The following is a 23,798-nucleotide window of genomic DNA, read 5'->3' as shown; positions in this document are numbered from 1 at the left end:
TCTTTAAGAGTTCAAGTTTTCCCATCTATAACCTTCTACATGTCACTGATGTCAATTACCTCCCAATCACAAAACTATGGAATCTTAAAGCCAAAAGGAATCCAAGAGATCACCTAAGTCAAGTTCCTCATTCTAAACATGCAGAAACTGAGGCTCTGTCAGAGAGATGGGAGGTGTCCTGTCCCAGACTCCACAGTATGGCCAGGGCTAAAACATCTTTCATGTCTGTGTTCTTTCCACCACATGGTCTTCCAGTACTTGAACTCAGGTTTCCATTTTGTAAATACGAATGCCATTAAGAATGAAAATTAAAATCTCTAAGGATCAGAACACCTAGATTCTATGCCCAGCTGGGTGACCCTAAGCTGTCATTTGATATTTCTGGATAGCTGTTTTCAAGACAATAAAATCAGGGCCTAGTACTTTGAGCGACTAGATAATCTCTCCATTGCAAATTATGCAGAGCGAGGTGCCCCAGATGAGAAAGCTCAGTATAAAATCCCACCATCCCCAGTCTCCACCACACCTATAAAACAGATTGTCTCCCATGCTTTCCCTGGGGACTCAGTGTTTGATATTCATTCCAACCAGATTTCACCTGCTAATCTTGTAATTAATTAGCCAGGAAGAGGGTAGTACCACAACAGGAATCTCGTTATAACAAAAATATGTCCATGTTTTACCTCTTATTCCCCTAACGTCCAAGAATTACAATCAGTATATTTTCTTAAATGACACCTGACATCTGCCTCACTTAAAATTACTCTCTCATTTTCTCCTCTTAATGGCCTGATGAGCTGGGTGAGGCATCTGAGAGTACAGCCCTGTCTCAGAGAAGAGGTGACCCACTTCTGGGGCGATTCCTTAGCCAAAGTTCCAAAGCTGGCTATGAAGTGCAAGCAAAAAAGAGGCTCCTGCCTCCCAGCCCACTCTCATCTCAGATACCACTGCCTCAGACGCCCCAAATACAAACCAAACAAACAGGGTGCACCCTATCCCCTCCGAAAGAGAGTATGTGTAGTGTCTTCAAGGACATGGTAACAGGCTATGATCTGTCATTAGTAGGCCCAAACCAGCTCAAGATGGTAACTTCTGCCTCATCCTCGGCCCTCTTTCAGTGCTTCCTAATTCAGGGATGGTATCATCGTCTATTCAGTTCCTCAAGCCAGAATCTGATCTAGAAATCATCCTTGAAACTCCTTTCTCCCCCATTCCCTGCCATATAATCAATCCATCATCAAGTCCTATCACTGTTACCAACTAAATATCTCTTGCATTCATCTACTCCTTATCCATTTCCAATAAGTAAGCCCAAGTTATCGTCTTTCTTACCTGGACCACTGCAAAATGTTTCTTGATTGGTCTCTCTAGCCTCACAAACCCTTCTCAAGTGTATTCCCTTCAGCAGAGCTTCAGTGATCTTTTCAAAATACAAACCTGATTACCTTCCCTCCTCATTAAACTTGTTCAAGGCTTTCCCATATTCTTAGATTACAGAGGACACTTCTACCAGCCACTTGTGGTCTGCCCCTGCAGCTTCACCTTGCACCACAATCTACCTCACCCTTGGGTCTCCAGTCACACAGCCTTTTCTTCCAGTTCCTCCATATTTCCAAGCTCGCCCTTGCCTCAGATCCTCTGTATGTTCTTTCTCCTCACACTTCACCTAGCTAGTTCTTAGCCTTCAGCTCTCAGGTCAAGAGGCACCTTCACAAGGATAACCATTTCTGACCCCCCCAGACTAGGTCAGATGCCCTTACGATAACTCTCTAAAAGCCCCAAGTATCTCTCCTGGAACTTGGTAATTAATTGGCTTTGATTATATATACTATGACTGCAATTTTACACTTTGTTTGGTGATTATTTACATAACATCTAACCTCCTGCCAAGAGAGGAAGCTTCATGAGGTCAGAAACCAGATCTGTTTTTGCTCACTACTGTATCCAGATTTTACTTAATAGTGCCTGGCACATAGTAGACCCTCACTAAATAGAAGTAAATGAATGGCAATGTGGTAAAAGGAAACGAATACATCTCTCAGCACTGACCATATACCGGGCACCTTGCTATGTATGCATTTATAATTTTCATTAAATACTCACAACAACATTTTCTGATAAGTATCATTAACCTCATTTTATAGATATGAAAACAGGCTTAAAGAGGCAAAGTGATTTGCCCAGTATCACACAGCAAGTAAATGGCAAAGTTAGAATTCTAACCCAAGCCCGACAAACATGTTCTTCCCACCGCAAAATTCTGCCTTCCTTTGAAAAGCCTCTGAGTTGATGGTGAATTCTACCTCTGATGGGAGTTTCTAGAAGATGGCTCCACAATCAGAGGAAGCCTCCACAGACTGGCAGGGCTCAGAACAAACTGCAGAAATGAGGCCTGGACAGAAAGAGCTCAGAGTGGAATAAGATAGTTTTAAGAGCTAAGCCTTGAGAATTTAACTTCAGAATAGGATGCTGAAAATGCTTTTTTTTTTTCTTTTGAAAATGCTTTCTTTTTGTTGTAAGATTCCTATTTAATTCATTTTGAATACCACCCAGGCAAAAATCCCGAAGTCGGCCCTCAGGATTTTCAGTATAATGTCGAGCAACAGGAAGAGCACTGCATTAGTATAATGGTAAGGGGGAAATAATCTCAGTAAAATCCATTTTTAGGGCTTCCCTGGTGGCGCAGTGGTAAAGAATCCACCTGCCAATGCAGGGGACACGGGTTCGAGCCCTGGTCCAGGAAGATCCCACATGCCGCAGAGCAACTAAGCCCGTGCGCCACAACTACCGAGCCTGCGCTCTAGAGCCTGCGAGCCACAACTACTGAAGCCTGCGCTCTAGAGCCCCTGCTCCGCAACAAGAGAAGCCACCGCAATGAGAAGCCCGCGCAACGCAATGAAGAGTAGCCCCCACTAACCGCAACTAGAGAAAGCCCGTGCGCAGCAATGAAGACCCAACTCAGCCAAAAATAAATAAATAAATAAATTTATTTTTAAAAAAAAAATGAAGGCTTCCCTGGTGGTGCAGTGGTTTGAGAGTCCACCTGCCGATGCAGGGGACGCGGGTTCGTGTCCCGGTCTGGGAAGATCCCACATGCCGCGGAGCAGCTGGGCCCATGAGCCACGGCTGCTGAGCCTGCGCGTCCGGAGCCTGTTCTCCGCAACCGGAGAGGCCACAACAGTGAGAGGCCCGCATACCACAAAAAAAAAAAAAAAAAGAAGTTAAAAAAAATTTTTTTAAGACATTTTTAAATTAATGAATTTGGTCCTTTTATTGGTATACCACGGTGTGTAAAAAGGTAGTAAATACGTAATATCTTGCTTTAGAACTAGAACAGACTAATAAAAACTGGTCTATAAAAAGGAAGACTAACAAAGTACAGTCACAGAGGTAAGTTGCCAAGAAAGTAACTGCTGAAATGATGTTGGGACTTTACTCTCCTTTACTGAAAAAGGTATGTAAAATAAAGCCAATAGAAAAGAGAGACAAACAGCTCCTAATTCAAAATACAGAGTTACTTTAGATATTCCTTCTCTCTCTCTCTCTCTCTCTGAGACCAATGCAGCCAACTGCATCGGGGCGGGGCAGGGTGGGGTGGGGGTGGAGGGTGGGAGGGGGCAGAAATGTTGGTCAGAGGAAAGAAGCAAGGTCAAAGGCCAGAAGGTCCTTAGGCTCAAGGCCATGCCTCAGCTCAGGCAGCAATAAGCAAAAGCTGTTGTCTAGAAACATAACCAGCACTAAGAAGTCCAGGTTATAATTTTTCGGAAAGAGATCCTGAAACTAAAGTAGCTTAACATATTAGAGGGGACCATTCCCACGATAATAGCAAATATTCCAAGTTCAGATGAGGAGCATTTTCCTCTAAAGGCAATTTGCTGACCTTTTCTGAGTTTGCAACATTTCTCAATGGCTTCAAACTTTCTGCAAAGTTTTAAGTGACTTCCTTTGAAGAGAGCTATTTAATGCCAATGATTGTAGAAAACATTTGTTCATAATTATCCAGACATAGACTGGAACAATGCTGAAACAAGAGCAGCATGCAAAAATGTATTTAAGGACTATCATCCCAAAATGCTGCTAAAAGCTATTAACCAGTATGTGTTAATTGCCACAGCATTCATATTAATTTTCACTTCAGGCTCGACACTGTGGAATATTTCCCCTGATACATTTTAAACAAAGTTTAATTTAAGGAACTGCTTCTATCAACACTTATGAAAATTAACAGCCAAGCAATTAGCACTCATGAATTATCCCTTCCCCCATGCTCTCTGCAGCTTCCCTGTTAAAACAGTTTCTAACAGAGAAATGGTTACTTTCTAGCAAGTTAACACAATCAAAGTCACAGTTGTCTGTATGAACTAGCACTGGTTTTTTAAAGCACTTGTCAAGGCAAACATGCTCCTTATATTAAGAGTATAATTTAGCTAAGTCAAATAAGTAAAATATTTAACGTTTTACTAAACTGCCAAGCAATTACTAGTATCAAACTACCCTCTCACCTGATGTTTACAAAATAGCCATTGCAAACAAACAAACAAAAAAAGGAAGTAATTACTTGTCTTAATCTTCCTATTTCAAGTTAAAGGTCAAAACCCCACTGGACTGACTCCCTGGACTTCTACAAGCGGACCACCTTCACCCAGTCTGCTGTACATCTTGTGTAACGATGCTAAAGTCCTAGTTTTAAGAGCACATTTCCTCTCACTCGATCCTGTCAACAATCTAATGAAGTACAAAGGAGAGACAGCATCACTGGCCTGCACCCTTTACAGAGAGAGAAAGAGGCAGAAGCGGGGTATTTGCTGAGCACTTCCTATGTGCTGTATCTCAATACTCATCAGGAAGACACACTACCACCATCTCATTCCACATACGAGGACTGCAGCTTCATTAGGTTAAGTAACTAGCCTGAAGTCATACCACTAAGTGGTGGAATTAGGATTTAAACTAAGACCTTACTACAAAATAGATCTGCTTACAAACTAAATTACACTGCCTCTCCCCATGCTAGGTGCTTTATCCTATTTGATGGTCTCATCAGCTTTGTTAGGAAGGAACTCTTAATTTCTTTGCATAGGTAAAGAAACTGAGATTCAGTGAGGTGAAAAACCTGACTGAGGTGACACAACTGATAATCAGTACCATTTCTTTGTTAGTAACTGTACTGACTGGAGATGGGTATCTGAACTTCTAAGGGTCTACTGATGATGATAATATTTGTAAACTCAGTTTAAACAAAATAGTGATGACGATGTACTAGCTAAAGCTTCTCAAGTGATAAGGCATGGGAAAAGGGCTAGATACTTTTTAAAATAAGACCTCTTTTGAAAAAGGTGGAAAGACAGGGCAGAAATCCACATATTCAGGGGCACTTAAATCAGTGCTGAATGTTCACTGCCTGTCACTCCATCGCTTCAGAGCAACTCCCTGTCACGCCCAACATTTCCCACTTTCAGTGAGATCAGAAGGACTGACACAGGAATTTTCCTATTGCCTCACCTCTAAAACAGAGGTTGGTTTTGTTAATGAAGCTATTCAGAAGTCCTGTTTTTAACAAGCCCAAAGAATTTAGGCAGATGGCTGAGCCTGGTTTTGCCTTGTCCGGCTAAGCATTCCCTAAAACCACTTGCAATCTGTCCTGGTCTTTTTTCAAATGATCAGTAAACAGAGTTATTAATAACCTATGAATCTAAAACAGTCACGGATAGCATTGCCAATTTGTCAAAAAGATAATATAAACATAGTAATTAACCTGATCAAAAAACTGTAAAAATTACAATAAAGCATATACCTAAGTACGGCCTTTCCCTCTCGACTACATGCCTTCAAGAAATTAACCAACCAGAGTTTTAAAAAAATCAAATTATTAACCAGCTACAGGAACCAAAAACTATTTAAAAGTATTCGCTTTAATTTAGTACAATAACTAAGAGATGCTTACCCTTAGAATCACTAAAACCAACAATTCAGTTTGCACAAATCCTTAAAGATGCCTGCTTACCTACAATGTAACTGTAAAGCCACACCAAAAACAAAATCCTTTTTTCAAATCCAATGCTAGTTTAATCATAAGGAGGATTTCACAGCAGTTAGTCTCTTGAGGAAATAGATAATTAAGTAGTTTTTTAGCATATTTAATTAGACCCCAAACTCTTCCCTGTCCCCTTCTCTCCCCAATTATGTACCATTTGCCCAAGAGACCTAAGTAACTCAGTTAATTATGTAAATAAGGCAAGCGTTATTCCCAAGAAAAGCATTGTGAATATTTGTAGTGGAAAGAACCACATATTTTACTGGCTTTAACAAACCTTTGCAAAAAAAAAGAGGGGGGACTATCAAAAAACATGAGAAACTCTTACATTTGAGGCAAGAAACAGGGAGTTCAATGACAAGATGGTGAATCATTAAAACAGGACACTCATTTCACTTCTTAAATATGAGCTGAATAAAAATAAAATAATTCTAAGTTACAACAGTAACAAAAATTTAGTGCTGAACGTCAAATGATTTATGGGAAGAATCAATCTGGAAATTATTAAAGTCGACTCTCACAGAAAAGGCTTTATTATCAAGGGGTTGACATGATCTTAACTCTCGAGGCAGCCATGGTGCTGTTATAACTACTACAATCCCATTATTATGCAATCACAAAATGCTAATTTCATCATTTTGAGGTGTTATTTGAATAGTCATTTTAATTTCTAGGTTACGAAAAGGCTTGACTCAAGTATAATTCTCTATTAATCATTGAGATGTCATTGAATATCATATTGATGCATTTCACAAAGATAGACTAATTTAATATGTACAATACAATATCCTTCAAATATTAAGCCACTTTCATTACACATCTGCCAAATGCATCAATATTAAATAATAGATGAGAACATGGGTTTAATTGTGTTTTAGCAATTGTAATATGTAGGATAATAAAAAAATAGCACTGCGTCACAAGACAGACTTATCGATATATAAATCTTTCTTAATCAATTGTGCAATGGTGACTGGGCCATGCTCACATCCTTTGCTGATTAAAAATAGACCTGATATGACAAAAACATCGAGAGTCGTAAGTGTAAACACATACCTAGCAAAAATAATACCTTTGTGACTGAGGAGATGGCTTCTTTATTTTATTTTTTAATTTCAAGTTAGGTATATATAACAAGCAGAGTTCACAACCTTCTAACAAGGTTAGATTTGGATAATCCTAAGTAATTTATAATAGAATCTAATAGTATAATGAAAATTCTAGAATATAGTATTTTAAAAGGTCTGTGCTACTTTGTTGGCATCACAGCATTATCAAATACTAATTACTCCAGCAATTAACTGCATCCTCAAACAATGAGATGATAGGCAATGGAAGCAAATAAATTCTAGCCATGTAACCTAATCCCAATAATAACATCTCACATATCTAAATGAATCGATTGTAGTAGTTAAGAAAAAAATCCCCTACAGTCCAACTCACTAGTTTCCAGAGGCTGACATTCCTGTCCCCTAGGGGGACCCTTCCTTCTCTTTGCTGCATTCCACAAGAAGAAACAGGAAAAGGTGGCAGGGGCAGGCTGAAGAGCAGCTCTTCACAGGATACGATCTCTAATTTACTGGAAGTACTTTCTTATGTTTTTTGGAGAAAACTCCTGAGCATATTAGGATTTTATACTATTTATGCATTTTGTTTCTAGTTTTTGTTCTCCTTCCCCGCCAACATCGATAACCTCATGTGCCAATGTCCATATATGCTTACTTAAAGCAATGGAAACATGCTGAATTGTATGAGGTGAAAGTGTTTCAAAGAAAAAACATCTCCTTGCTCAGGTGACAACAGACAGAACCAGCATATAACCAGGACTTGATTATAAAAAGTGCAAACATAAGCAAAGAGCTGTATCTTTATTAATTGCAATGGTGTTGAAATAAGACAAATTGTACACAATCCCCCCAGGCAACAAGCTATCACTCAGCACGCCCACACGACTGCCAGACAGCAAACATAATGGCAATAAATATAAAAATCAACTGCTACTGTCCTGAAAGAAACCCAGCTCAGCTCAGCACAGAGACAAAGAATGGCAGGGAATGGGTAAGAGAGGGTGCTGCATGTATTGATAGAACTATATTCCACCTAAAATAGTGGCCATTTTTCTAAAAGGAAAACAAACACACTTTAATTTAGCAACTGCAAACTGTCAGAACAAACAGGAAAAAATTAAGCCATCCTGCATAGCCAGTGTCAGACAACAAGATTCAATAAAACACTGACATGCAAAGCAATGTCTTAGAATTCTGAAATGAAGCTCTCACCTCTACAATTTCTGGAGTTATAATCAAGAATCAGACAAGACAACCCAAAGACAGGAACAGGAACACACACACACACACACACACACACACACACACACACACCCTCCAGACACACACACACACACACACACACCCCCTCCAGACACACACACACACACACACACACCCTCCAGACACACACACACACACACACACACACCCTCCAGACACACACACACACACACACACACCCTCCAGACACACACACACACACACACACACACACACCCTCCAGACTGTTTTTGTTTTCATCCTCCCAAACATATTACTGTGGAAACCACATTAAGCCCAAATCCACACCTTTTTACACCCTCAGTCTTAGGAAATGTGAGTGACATTCTATATTTACTGAGTCCCTTTTGAAACCCTAAATCTAATAAGAATAAGAATAAGAATAACAACCAACAATAATTCCATCCAACTGAGGTTTTACCTAAAGGGATAGTTTCACGTTGACTTACCTTGCCATCAAATTTGGAATACTCGTTAAAAGGGTTATTCAGCTGCAGAGGACACTGCTCCAGGCGTACAGATAATATTGACTGCTTTCCAGAATGTGGAGGTTTCTCTTTGAGCGACTTTTTTTCAAATAGTGACTTTAACTCCTGGGCTGTGATACAAGAGGAAGATAAAAACATCTTTGTGATTACAACACAGAGAGATAGCCTGTCTACCTTCCCTAAAAAGTCTTCCTTGGAATCCAGAGGAGGGAGTGTCCAAGACATGTTTAGGTCAGATATGTGCAAAAAGTCTCACATATATGTCTGTGCATTGAAAGAGCAGAGCACTGAAAAACACATAGGTCAGGTTTGTCAACTTAGAAAGACTAGGGTTTAAGGAAGGGGGCAGAAGGCAGACAAGCCAACAGAACAGCCATTTTGTAAGAGCGCCCACAGCTGTGAGATCTGAGATTCAGCCTGGCTTTGCCACTAGCAGATAGATGTGTGATACTGGACCATTCACTAAACCTCTTTGGACTTGTCAAACCAGATTATCTTGAAGATCTCTCCTGGCTCTAATATGTGGTTTTGAAGTTCTAGTTCTTCAAGGTCAAGGTCCACCTCTTAATCCTCTCACACTTTCCAATGACACCTAGCACACAATCTGGATGACAAAGATGAGGAGGAGGAAAAGGAGAAAGAGTATTTTTAATAATAATAGCTAACATTTACTGAGCAAACCAATGTATCTCATCTAATCCTCATAACAAGCTTATGAGGTAGATATTTGCATTATCTCAATTCTGTCAACTGGAAACTGAAGCGTAGAATATTTTGATTAGCCCTAGGCCACACAGCCAGTAAGTAGCAGGGCTCAGATTTGCACCCAGCCATGGCTCTTAGCCATTAGGCACTAATGAACAAAGTAGACCTTCAATAAATTTTGTTGCATGAATCAATGAATAAAATAATGATTGAAGGAATTCAGATTAAGTTATTAAATCAAAACCTTCAGCACTTATTCATTAGTGAACCAAGACAAGTTAGTTCCATATCTTCTCAAAGATCATTTCATTCTCTATATTAATCTGAATGTCATTTAAGGTGATAGCTGGATGATAAGTACATGGGGGTTCATTATACTTTATATTTTGTGATGTTAGAAAATTTCCATACTTTACACTTTAAATGAATCAATCATAGATCTTAAAATGTGCAATAAATAAGTTCAACCCATTCCATTCTTGAGCATAGCCAACTTGAACTGAGATCAAACATAATTGTGAAATAGTCACTTAGAACTTTTTAAAAAGGTAACAAAATTATTTTTAACAAACCAGTGGGGGAACTTTATCAAACGAGTCCTTATAGATTTAAGTGGCAAACCAGGAGAAAAGGATCTAATTCTTTTTTAAAATGTGGCACTTGACTATCCAATCCAGATTCTGAATATATAAGTACATGTGATCAACAGATTAATATGTTAATTATATATTAATACCAACAGATTAATGCACATTTGAAAAAGTTTTAGATTACTATTGAAGTGGTATTTTAAATATTGGAAGTACTATTCTACCCGTACTCTATCAATAATTTTATTGCTACACTTTGGAAAAGAATAATCTTTTATTAAATACCTACTAGGAAAAAGTAAAAACAAAAAACCTACTAGGGGCCAGGAACAATGCCAGGTGTCTTCTCATCCTATCCTCACAATGATCCTGAAAGACAGGTTACCAACAGCTCCATGAAGAAACTGAGGTGTAGCAAACATAAGTCCCTTATCCAAGTCACTCTACTGTTATCAGTAGGGTTAAGTGTGAAGTGATGATATATTAACTCTTCCATTCTCAGACTAATTCACACTTAGACCTCTCCCCTCAACCTGTGACATTTTCCCACTTCCTCTTTTGCTTCCTACATCACGGAGAAACAGAAACAACCAAAAGAGAACTTTTGCATGCTCTCACCTGCACTTCCTCCCACCTTCCCTCCCATCACAACATGGATGAACTGCCTAGGCCCTTATCAGATCAGCCCCTCCTCTGTGCACTAGATTCCATCCACTCTTGCCGACTCAAGGGCATCAATCAAGCAATTCTCTTCCATCTCGCTTCCATTTTCAATTTTTTCCTCTTATTGGGTCAGTCTCATCAGCATATAGATACTGAACTACTACTCATTAAAAAAAAAAAAATTCTCCTGTACTTCCATACTGCCACCCAGTTACTATTTTTCTGCTCCTCAAAATGGTTGTCTATATTCTTGCTGTCTAATTTTTCTCCTCCCATTCACACAAACCCACTCCAATCAGGCATTCAGGCTCCACCACTTCATCAAAACACCTTTCAATGAAGTCACCAATGGTTCCCCTGTTGCTAAATCTACTGGTCAATTTTTAATCCTCATCTTACAAGGCCTCTTGGTAGCAGCTGACATTTCACTCGTTCCTTTTTGGAATCCTTTTCTTCACTTGCTGTCCAGGCTACTCCTTCTCAGTCTCCTTGCTGATTCTTCCTCCTTCTTCCCTCAAATCTTTGGCATTCCCCAAGGCATAGTGTTTGGGCCTTTTCTTTATCTACATTCACTCCCTCAGTGGTCTCATCCAGTCTTATGATTTTATATACCACTTTAGGGAATTCCCTGCTGGTCCAGTGGTTAGGAATCCGGGCTTTCACTGCCGGGGGCCAGGGTTTGATCCCTGGTTGAGGAACTAAGATCCTGCAAGTTGCATGGCAGGGCCAATAAAATAAAATAAATAGGTAAATACCATTTTACAAGAGGCAAAACTAGATTGCAGTGATACAAATCAGAACAATGATTGCCTTTGGGGAGGAGACTAACTAGAAAGAGGCACGAGGGAACTTTTCTGGGGTATAGAAATGCTGTATACTTGACTGGAATGCTAGTTACACAGGTGTATGTTTGGCAAAAGTCATCAAACTGTACATTTAATACCTATACATTTCAATATATGTACAGCATACCTCAATAAAATAAATAAGGGAAAACCTAAATAAATATCCTCTGTATGCTGATAACTTCTAAATGATTATTCCTAGACGCCCTAAAATTATAGATTCAACTTCATATTTTGCACCTCCACTTGGATGTCCAATAGGTATCTCAAACTTCACACGTCTGTAACCAAACTCTTGATCTTCCCCACAAACCCGCCCCTCCCACAATTTTCTTCTCAGTTAATGGCAACTCAATTTTGCTAGGCAAAAAACTTGGGTGTCATTCCACTTTTCTCTTTCTTGCACATCCTATCCATCAACAGAAACTTAAGAAGATAATCCAGAACCACCTATAGCTACCAAAGCTGGATTATTACCACCACCTTCAAACTGGTCTTGTTTCCACCCTTGCCTCCCCCACCCCAACCCAGACCACTGTCTCTTCTCAACACAGCAGCCAGTGAGTCTTTTAAAATACAAGTTATAGGGACTTCCCTGGTGATACAGTGGTTAAGACTCCACGCTTCCACTGCAGGGGGCACAGGTTCGACCCCTGGTCAGGAAACTAAGCTCCCGCATGCTGCCTGGTGCAGCCCAAATTTTTTTTTAATTTTAAAAAAGAAAAAAAAAAGTTATAAACTTCAGAATAAGAAGAAAATTGATAAATCTGATGACATAAAAATAAAAACTTCCTGGGCTTCCCTGGTGGTGCAGTGGTTGAGAGTCCTCCTGCCGATGCAGGGGACAGGGGTTCGTGCCCCGGTCTGGGAAGATCCCACATGCCGCAGAGCGGCTGGGCCCGTGAGCCATGGCCACTGGGCCTGTGCGTCCGGAGCCTGTGCTCCTCAACGGGAGAGGCCACAACAGTGAGAGGCCCGCATACCGCAAAAAATAATAAAAATAAAAACTTCCTAATATATAAAGATTCTCAAAGTAGAGAAGACACTGACCAACAACCCAATAGAAAAATGGACAAAAAATATATAATATCCACAGAAAAAGAAATTCAAATAGCTCTTCTTTTGTGTGGTATGCGGGCCTCTCGCTGTTGTGGCCTCTCCCATTGCGGAGCACAGGCTCCGGACGCGCAGGCTCAGCGGCCATGGCTCACGGGCCTAGGCACTCCGCGGCATGTGGGATCTTCCTGGACCAGGGCACGAACCCGCGTCCCCTGCATCGGCAGGCGGACTCTCAACCACTGCACCACCAGCGAAGCCCCTCAAAGAGCTCTTAAACAAATGGAAAGATGTTCAACCACATTTCATAATAAGAAATAAGCAATTTAAAACTATACTACGAGGGACTTCCCTGGTGGCGCAGTGGTTAAGAATCTGCCTGGCGGGCTTCCCTGGTGGCGCAGTGGTTGAGAGTCCGCCTGCCGATGTGGGGGCACGGGTAGTGCCCTGGTCCGGGAGGATCCCACAGGCCGCGGAGCAGCTGGGCCCGCGAGCCATGGCCACTGAGCCTGCACGTCCGGAGCCTGTGCTCCGCAGCGGGAGGGGCCGCAGCAGTGAGAGGCCCGAGTACCGCAAAAAAAAGGAATCTGCCTGCCAATGCAGGGGACACAGGTTCAAGCCCTGGTCCGGGAAGATCCCACATGCCGCGGAGCAACTAAGCCTGTGCGCCACAACTTCTGAGCCTGCGCTCTAGAGCCCGTGATCCACAACTATTGAGCCCGTGAGCCAAAACTACTGAAGCCCACACACCTAGAGCCCGGGCTCTGCAACAGGAGAAGCCACCGCAATGAGAAGCTCGCACACCGCAACAAAGAGTAGCCCCGGCTCACCGCAACTAGAGAAAGCCCATGCACAACAATCGAAGACCCAACACAGCCATAAATAAATAAATACATATATTAAAAAAAAAAAACCAAAAGACTATACTATGATACCATTCCACTTCTATCAGGAAATAGACACTCGACACATTACTAGAGGGAATGAAAAACAGCAAAATCTCAATAAAGGGGAATGTAACAATGTCGAAGAAAACCATATATTTACCCCTTGGCCCAACAATACCACTTTCAGGATTCTGATCCTAGAGACACTGGCAAAAAAACAAAACTAAACTAATATGCATGACGCTTTCCACTGCAGTCCCATTTGCAACAGCAAAAGCCTGAAAACGATCAAATATCCCTCAACAAGGGACTGGTTGGCTAAACTATGGTACAACCACATCATGAAACCTATCTCTACGTATTGCTCCAGAGTAATTCTCAGGATGTGTTGCTAAATGAAAAATGGATTGCATAAAATAGTGTGTATTATGCTATCTTTAATTTAAAAAGAGGGGAATATGAATGTAAATATGCTTATATATACTTGTAAGTGGACAGAAAAGTCAAAACCTTTTTTAAAATGACTATCTAAAAGAGTAGAAGACAAGGAATGAGGCTAGATTTCTCTGGTTTACCCTGTTTTATGTATTTAACTTTACAACCATGTAAATGTTTTGTGTAATTAATAAAGAAAAAGTGCAACCTCTAAAAATAAAAGCAAAATTAAAAATGAACTTAAGTGTAATATTTAGTTGGCAGTTTAACTACAAAGAGAGGAATTATTTTAAGTAACTTTATCATATAGTAATTTGACTGTACATTCCCTATTAGAACATATCAAAAAGACAAAAAAAAATCTTAAACTGTTTTCACTAATCATAATGTTAATAATAACATTGGTATTTCTATTCTGGAACCAAGATTTTCAGCATGAGAAAGCATACATAAACATAAAATCAAAAGTAAAAATTCCTAAATCTGAATTGGAATTATCAGCATTAACTCACAATGTATTCTCTTTAAAAATTTATTTTTTTCTGAGCTATACTCCCTGAAAAGGCCTACAAGGAAAACAAAAATCAATCCAGTGAGCCCCCCTAGAGCTCAGTTGTGGTCTCTTAATGCCATTTACCACTAAAAAGAATCAAGACTCCCTGGAAAAACAGCTGATTCCAGATTTGGGGAAGAAAATGTGCAAGATGAACCTGCAACATCTTGTTACACAAGAAAGCAAGGAAACTATGAAAGATTACTGGAATTGTGTCAAAAGAACTTAGCAGCAAATGTGAAGGGACTCACTATACAAAGGGACAATTTCAGCATAAAAAAAGAATAACTGCAATGAATTGAAAAATATAAATTATGCTTAAAAACCCATGAGTGCATAATGATACAAAGGGAAAAAAACCCTCATTGGTCATCTACATGGGATGCTAGGGAACAAACTCTTCATTCTGAAAACAACTGACAAAGGTAAAGAAGCAAGCATTTATCCTGCTGTTCTTGTAGGGACTATACCTGAGGATAGCCAAATAATAGATTAGGGAAAGTTCTTCATATAAAACAAGTTGATAAAATTAGAAATCACTATTTCACACCTCTTAATGAAATAATGAATCTAGGTGATACTCATTAATGGCCACTAAAACTATCAGATGAACAGCTGATGGGAGTAATTTAATAATGGATGGATAAGGCCTGATTCCACCATCAATCTTGTTACAAAAAACACAGTAAGACATTCCATGTTTCCTAAAATGATGCAATAGGAAATACAGATCAGCATGTACACAGTGTTCTTACCAAAAATCAAACTTCAATCCGAGCAATTCTGTAGATCTAACCACCAGTTTATAGGAAATAAAGAGGACAGAGGAACATATTAACCATGGGGATATGATTAGCAAAAGCCAGAATGTAGGAAATACTATGGGACAAAATGACCCAGTTTCTTCAACTAATAAATTACAAGAATAAAAAATGAAAGAGAATCTATAGATTAAAAAGGAAATGAGGCACATTGCCCAAAAGTAAGGTGTGGACCTTAGATCTAGACCTGAACAAACAAAATGGGGGGTGGCAGGAAAAAAATTGAGACAATCAGGAAAATATTTGATAATAATAAAGAATTCCTGCTAATTTTTGGAGGATAGTGGTAGAGCAGTTTTATTACATGTTAAAAAACACACACGGCTTCCCTGGTGGCGCAGTGGTTAAGAATCCGCCTGCCAATGCAAGGGACACAGGTTTGAGCCCTAGTCCGGGAAGATCCCACATGCCGCAGAGCAACTAAGCCCGTGTGCCACAACTACTGAGCCTGTGCTCTAGAGCCTGTGAACCACAACTACTGAGCCCGCGTGCCAAAGCTACGTGCCTAGAGCCCGTGCTCCGCAACAAGAGAAGCCACCTCAATGAGAAGCCCACGCACCGCAACGAAGAGTAGCCCCCGCTCGCCGCAACTAGAGAAAGCCTGCACACAGCAACGAAGACCCAATGCAGCCAAAAATAAAATAAATAATAAATAAATAAACAAACACGTAAGTATTTAGGTATGCAATTATATGATAGCTAGGATTTGCTTAAAAATAATCTGGGAGGGGAGGGGAGGTGAATGTCTAAATGACACAAGACGAAACATATATTGCTAACTGCTGAAGCTGGGTGATGGGCACGTGGGGTTCATGACACCATTCTCTCTACTTTTGTATATGTTTGAAAATTTTTTTTCTTTGTTTTTGTGTTTGAAAAATTTTATAATAGTTGTTTTAAATGAAATTCAAGCTAGGAAAAAAAAAAGTAAAAAGTAAGTCACACATCATATCAGTACTCTGATCAAACCACCTCACCCAGGGTCCTTATAGGACTGTGCATGATCAGGTCTCCCACTACTTACTTCTCTGACCTCACTCCTTCCCTTGCTTACTCTACTCTAATCAACAAGCATCCTTCCTTGCTATTCCTTGAGTACATCAGTCACACTTCTGCCACAGAACCTTTGCACTTGCTGTTCCCTCATCTTAGAACATTCATCTCCCAGTATCTGCCTGGCTCACTCCTTCACTTCCTTCAGATCTCTGCTCATCCACCACCTTCCTAATGAGACCTTCCCTGATTACCCTATATAAAACAGCACAATCCCATGCCTAGCATTCCTTACCGACCTTAGTTGGGGGATATTGTTTTCTATGCCACTTCTCCCATTCTGACACCTGACCTCCTATGTTCGTTTAAATGCCTTTCTCCCTAACAACCTCCACGAGGGGAGGGACTTTGTCTTGTTCACTGCTCTACCTTCTAGACCTATAATAGTGCATAACTGCCTTTGCATACTGTGGGAGCTAAATAAATACTTGTTGAATGAATAACTCTGGATCAGAAAAGCAGAAAAAGTAGTTGTGGGGATAGGGAGCAGAATGGGAGGAGGAAGGAGAGAGCAGAGGGTCACAAAAAAGCAGAGATAAGATTGGAAAAGGTCACAGAGCCCTTCTTCCTGGTTCTAAGCCATTCATAAGACACAGCTATACTTCTTGAGTTGCTCAACTTCAAGCTGCTCTTCAACTTTGACTTCACTTGCTTTTCATTATTTTCAACTGAAAGTTTTTAATATAGAAGCTTTGGTACCTTTCCTGAACATTGGCTGTAGCTGACACACAGAGAAAGAAAGGTACAAGGGAACCCCAAAGACTCCTCAATATTCAAAGCTCCAGGAGCAGCTCCTTTCTGCCTATGGTATGGGAGAGAATGGAGCACAGTGGAGAGACTACAGTGTTTGGGATCAGACTGGCCAGGAGAATTCTGACTTTGTAACTACTTGTAAGTAAGTAACTTGGGAAAGTTAGTTAGCGCCTCTGTCCTCCAGTTTTCCCACCAATAATACAGAAATATTAACAGCTAATTTGCTCTGCTTGCATGAAGATGAAGTAAAGTTAGTGGCTGGCATATTATAATTCAGTGGTGCTCAGAGCTGGTTACCCATCAGAATCACCCAGTGAGCTTCTGAAAAAATATATATTTGTGGACCCCAACCTCTACCTACTGAACCAGGAATTACACAGACAGGGCCTAGAAATGTATATAGAATGTCATTATAATGTGTACTTTTGGGTGCATTTCTGACTTTTATACAGCCATTGTATCTGGGAACTGTTGTCTTAAGAAACCAATAATAGAAGTTATAGTAAGAAAACTTCAGGAATATTCATAAGTAACTGATAAAAACTACATTACTGTTTTAAGTTATTATTTAACTTCACATGTAAATAGCCTTGAATTCCAATTAGACTTCAAATTTCTTAAGGACAGGAATCATGTATTCCCCAAAGCACCTAGCACAGAATTACTACGCAACAGAAGTTGTAAAAGAAATACTTGTTAAATGACTCAATAAATAAGAATAATCAATTTTGTAAATAATATACCAACACCATTTTAAAACAATAAAATTAAAAATACTAGTCTTTGATTTGAGATTATTCCTGACAAAGCTGTCTTCCAATGACATCGTCTTCACATTTATCCATGCAGTTTTAGTTACAGAAATACTAAAAGAATCTTACTATAAGGTATTACATTTACCATGTGGTCTCGTGGCATATGGGTCAGTAGGTTCATAAAGAACTTCGAGGTATGGACCAGATGGTTTCTAAGATCCCTTCTAACTCCTCTATGAAAAGGAAGCATTTAGGCAGTATCTTAAAGAATAAACTGGATGTAGCAGATAGAATAAGTGTGGAAAAAGAACATTCCATGGGAGGTCATCATATTCATAATGATGATTCTTCTAGTGGGAAATGAAATAAAACAAAGATAAAAAACAGATGAAAGGATTTTTCACAAAATGTAATTAGCAGAAAAAGAATGAGGAAATGAATGAATGATTACCTAGCCAAAATTCCCAATTAATATCAAAATGATTTTGTGGTGGCATTTCTTGCCAAAAGAGAGTATGTATTTGAGAGATGTGTGAAAATAGAATGGCTGATCCATTTGCCAGGGAGATGTTTAATGGACTGCGAACTCCACTTTTCTAACACATTTCAGGATAACCAGAGTGCCAGTCTGTGGTAATGATAGAACCCAGCTTAACAGAAAATTCAAAGGCATTCTTCTGTGCATTGACGAGGTTCACCCTAACCATCAAGAGTAACCACCAGGCAGGCTACTGGTCTGGCCAGAATCAAGGTCAACATCTCAAAGCATGGGCAGGCACATTAAGGAGCTCTTCCAGAAATAAGATCACAGTGTCAATTACTGAAATCTCTGAGACAGAAATAAAGGGAAGGAAACTGAGGGAGAGAGAAGCAGATATACATAATGGACAGTGTGGTTAAAATGAAAGCCAACAGGGGACTATTTGTTTCTCCAGCACATTCTGTGAAACACTGAACAAAAGTTAAAGTGGATTAGACTTTAAGGAGTGGGCGGGGGAGTACCAAAACTTATTAGATGCATCAAAATGTAGGCTGAAGAAATTACTTCTCACATTGTGAAAGGGGTTAATGAAGATACATTTGAGATGCTCTACTCTATTTATTAATTTATTTATTTATGATCATTTTAAGATATGGAAGTGAAGAAGGCAAAACAAAGGGTAGCTGGAGCGATGGGCTTATTAAACTGGCTCTGACTTCATTAAGGGGAGATAAATAGGAAAAACATTAAGACATACAAAAATATTGAAGAAAGTAGACAAAATAAACGATATAAGGGTTTTCCAGTTTATGCTAAATATAACGGAGCGAAGTATTAACTAGATCAACAGAAAAGGCCAGCCTGGAGAGATTTTTAAAGTACCAAGAGCAAAACTAAAAAGACATTCAAGAAGAACTATAGGAAGTCACGGAAGTGAGATACAAAAAAGAGAAAGAAGTGGATTTCTCATTCTAAACAGTCGTTATTTAGAAGCAATCATTAAGAAAATCATACCCATTGAACACTCCTGGGTTTACAATTACAGTAGGAGAAAGCAATAACCACTTTATATGACATGGTTTAGCAGAAAGAGATTGGCCTTTACGTGCAGACAGTGCTAGATACAAAACATGGCTCTACTGCACCACCACTTCCTAGCCTTGTAACTTTAGCAAGTTAAGCCTCTGTGACCCTCTGTTTCGTCTGTTAACGACAGCAATGACACCTACACCTTCTAAGACCATTGCATTGGAGGTAATGCACATAAGGTACTTACCACAGCACTACGTAGGTGCTGCTGTTAAAGTGATAATCATTAATATTACTGGTTTCATAAATATTATGTAGCAAAGGAGTCAGTCAACAAAAATTGATTGGACATGTATTATATGCCAGAGTGGTAGTGGGAGGTGCTAAGAAGATATAAAAGACAACTGCAGACATTTATTTCAAAGGAAGAAAAAAAAAAAGTCTAGGAAACATGATAAAACATTAGAAAATATTTTAATAGCATTCTATTTTGTACTTTCTCAAAAAGTCTTCTCTCCCTGCTGAGATTGAAGCTTTGAAAATATATAAGACAGCCAGCTTTTTAATGTATCAATACATACCACATGAACACATACTGCAAATGCTAATACCAGCAACATAATGGTCTGTAAGCTAAAGGAAAAGAATTAGCATATATGCAAAAAAGATTGTTATTGGGGCTAATGAGGCAAGGGCAAGTCTAGGTTAGAACTGCCAGGAGGGACCTACAATCCAGAGGCCCATCCAAATCATAGGTACACCTTGGCTCTAAGAACAAGGTACTGGTACAACAGTTTCTACAAAATATGCCCTGCACTCATCAATTCTTGTGATCCAGGAGAAGGAGTGGCCAAAAAGACAAGACCTAAAGAACACACAGCTTCAGCAGGCCAAGGCACCCAAGTGAAAGAGTCCAAAGCTTAAAACACAGAGGTATCTGCCTAGAGGATTTAAAAGGATGAATTAAAATTAAAAGCTCTTATATAATAATATAAACTAAATATATAAATCTCAAATTAACAATTAAAATTATTTCAATTTACCTGATTGCTTAGAATTTCTTTCTTTCCACTGAATATTTTTGCATTTGATCTGGTTTTGTCTCTCTTTTCGGAGTCGTTCTAATCTTTGAGCTTGAAAAGAAATATTATAACTATAAGTTTGTCAATGAAAGTTTACTATAAACAAAGACATAATTAACTACCTTTATATGAATAAAGATGTTTTATATTGCATATGTAGGGAAAAAGTCATAAAATTTTAAAGGTGGCACCCCTGAAAAGCAAATACCAACAAAAACATGAAAATATTCTTGATTTATAATTGAAATTAGAGGATATAAAACATTAATAGAGATCATAAAGATAGTATTAACATGGAAGAGAATAATAAAATGTGAAAACTTCTGTGATTAATATGACATTTCATTATATAAATCATTAATAACGGTCTTAAAGGAATTTTAATGCACAAATGAACTGAAGTGAATATTACATTACAGGAATAAAATTACTGTTATGAATTACTCTACCCGTTTCAAAAATTAAAGATAAATGAACTCAGACTAGACTATTAAAGTTTTAAATATAAAATCCTTTATCTAAAAATCATGAAAATTATAAAATGTCAAAGCTATATAAATTAGCATAGCTTTTCTTCAGTGGGCTGAAACAGTTTATAGGTAGTAAAATAAATGATTTGTATCTTTGTAACATTAGTCAAATCTTAAAAAGAACAATTTTTCTTATACAAAATTTTAAGATATGCTGAAAGGATTAAAAAGTAAATTCCCTGGTCGCTAGGATACCTCACAATCCTAATTAATTATTAGCATCCAAGTACTAGCTTAAGAAATTCCAACAACAATAACAAAAGCATCATCTAAAATTGTGCATTTGTGATTATATTACCACTGGCTGATCAACCTTCAAAAGTCAGTGAACTGATCTTTTAAAGAAATACTGTCCAGCATACATTAACAACTGCTGCAAACGGAGACTACAATGGAAAAGAAAGTCACAACTGATGTCACCTCTTCAAATTAGTTTCCTCTTGCTAATCTTCAACTTCCTATCCTGGCACAACGCTAATAAAATAAATAAATAAAATAAAGTTTTCTTGCAACCATTTCCAAGATAGGAAATCTTACATTCCTGCCTTAGCCTTGTGGTAGGGAAACACTGAAACTAATCTTGCCAGAAAATTAAACTATGCTGGCAAAAGCATTCTGACAATGTCACTATATCTAACCAAATTCCACGGAAGAAAAATACATTCAATTGCAATTAATAAATGTGAAGGGTACAGCAAAGTAATATAATCATAAAGCTCTCAATTTAGCAGCATTCTCCTACTGAAATCCATTCAACCTGTCATAAAAGATATCATCTCAATAACTTGCAAGGAAGTCAGTTTCAACTAGAGAACCTAGAATCAATGGTTCTAAATTATATTCAAACCTTCACTCAAATCCTATTTTGATAAAAGTTCCTCTAGATACTGGGAAATGCTATTAATTATTTTCATCACAAGAGCAAATTATTCTTTGTAGATGTCACAGAATGCTGAATTCTGAACCAAAACCTTAACATGCTTTGCACTGTGAATTGTATCCTGCTCTACCTGCAGTACTCCTTTACATACATTTTACATTTGGACTGTGAAAATAAACATATAAATATTTTCAATGTTCTACTATATATCCTGCCGTTACTTTTCCTGGGAGTTAGCAGGTTATTGCTACTGATTAGGAGATTTTTTTTTTTGATTATCTAAAAAAAAAAATTATTTTGTAGAATACCCTGTCATATTTGAACTAGATTATAAAGTCTAAATAATTTATCTAAGTAAAGACTTGGTTTATCACATTGCCCTTGAAATGCTCCCAAAAAACTTAAGCTGGAAAAGGGGAATGATAAGTGTTTCAAAGCTAACGACTAAATAGATATATGCTAAAGTTGAGCATTTTCAAGCCACAATTATCAAAGGGTAGAGATCAACTAAATAATGGTAATGTATCAAAAACAGGGCACCTTTTCTAATCTCACACCCAGTGTAGGAATTCCTACTAAAAGCACGCCTAACAAATATTCAGTAGCCTCCCTCCGAACCCCATACCCCGCTACAATTCCTCCAGGGCAAGAACTGTCTCGGGCAGCAGCACCCTTGGCTGGTCAGCTCTCTGTATTAAAGTTTCTTTATCATGTCAACCTGAAATCTGCCTCCAGGTAGTCTGTCTACTGGGAATAATGTTGCTCTGTGAAGATACACGAAACAGTCCACTTCCCTCTCTACACAGTCACTTTTTAGAAACAGAACGCTCCTCTCATAGCCAACTTTTTCACCTATTCTTCCTCTGTCTGCTTCCTTATCCCTCTTCTGTCTACCTCCTTCTAACAGCATCACTCCAGAGACTCTCTCCATTCACAGTCGCAGAGATGGAGAGATTGCTTAGACTCACTGTTAGTGTAATACATGCACATTCCTGTTAATGCACAGTAACTTTCCCCATTAAACCCATGCCAACATTATGCATTATTCTGTAAGATTGTTTACTGATTTTAAGCTCAGAAGACATGACTAAAAGGCAATGTTTACCTGTATTTGAGCGTCTTCTAATACCAAAGTCCCAACTTGAGGTAATATCGACTGACTGGGCATACACATAGCCCTGAGTCTCACCATTGCTTCCCTGAATTTCTGACCCACTGTCTCCAGGCATTGAAGGAGGATGAATCTTCTCTAGGTCAACATCATGATCAATGAGAACCATCTCACACATTCCTGTGTCATCACTGGTCACATGTGACTGTCGAATATGAGCTAGAATGATAGTTGGATTGTCCAAGAAGGCCATCCTTTCTGTGGGCCAATTTCCTTAAAAGGCTATTTTCTTCTCTTCATATTGTTTCACGGGCTCACCTACCTAGAAACACGATGTACACAGCAACATTTAAGAATAAGGCAGAAAATGACTGAATCATTTTTCAAACAAATTCAATGCGGTAAAATGCTACCTTGAAAATCAACATTTGTCCCTGTAGCTAGGAGCTTAAAAGGATTAAGTCCAAGCTGAAAGGAAATCCTTATAAGCTCTAGGGGCTACCACTCTAGTCAATGAGATCTCCATGGTATCAGAGAAGATGGCTTACTCTTTTACAAAACAAGTAACAGTAACTCCTTAGGCCATTCAAAGTATATAACCACTGTTAAAACAATAAATTTTCCTTTCTTTCTCCCTTCATTCCCATGCAGTCTTCTCATTACTTTATAAGGTCATGGGGGAACAAGCTGTATTTTCCTCAAACGATGTGCTAAAGC

At 38.9% G+C, this 23,798-nt stretch overlaps 1 protein-coding gene across 5 annotated transcripts in view; it reads right to left on the bottom strand.

Annotated features, from left to right (window-relative positions):
- MAPKAP1 (MAPK associated protein 1) overlaps positions 1–23,798 on the bottom strand; it is a 230,153-nt gene that overhangs the window by 180,082 nt on the left and 26,273 nt on the right. For 4 of the 5 annotated variants that reach the window (XM_060014148.1, XM_060014149.1, XM_060014151.1 and 1 more), the window contains 3 exons: positions 23,076–23,403; positions 20,522–20,611; positions 8,814–8,962 (listed from right to left, as the gene is read on the bottom strand). In XM_060014148.1, the coding sequence (XP_059870131.1) occupies positions 8,814–8,962; positions 20,522–20,611; positions 23,076–23,334 (498 nt within the window). In that variant the 5' untranslated portion in view covers positions 23,335–23,403. The remainder of the gene's footprint in view (positions 1–8,813; positions 8,963–20,521; positions 20,612–23,075; positions 23,404–23,798) is intronic. The other variant, XM_060014150.2, reaches the window with a different exon arrangement.

This window comes from Delphinus delphis, chromosome 6 (assembly GCF_949987515.2).
Source record: "Delphinus delphis chromosome 6, mDelDel1.2, whole genome shotgun sequence".
NCBI classification, from domain to species: domain Eukaryota; kingdom Metazoa; phylum Chordata; class Mammalia; order Artiodactyla; family Delphinidae; genus Delphinus; species Delphinus delphis.
Note: the sequence above shows the minus strand (reverse complement) of the source record. Positions and strands in the feature narration are given on the sequence as shown.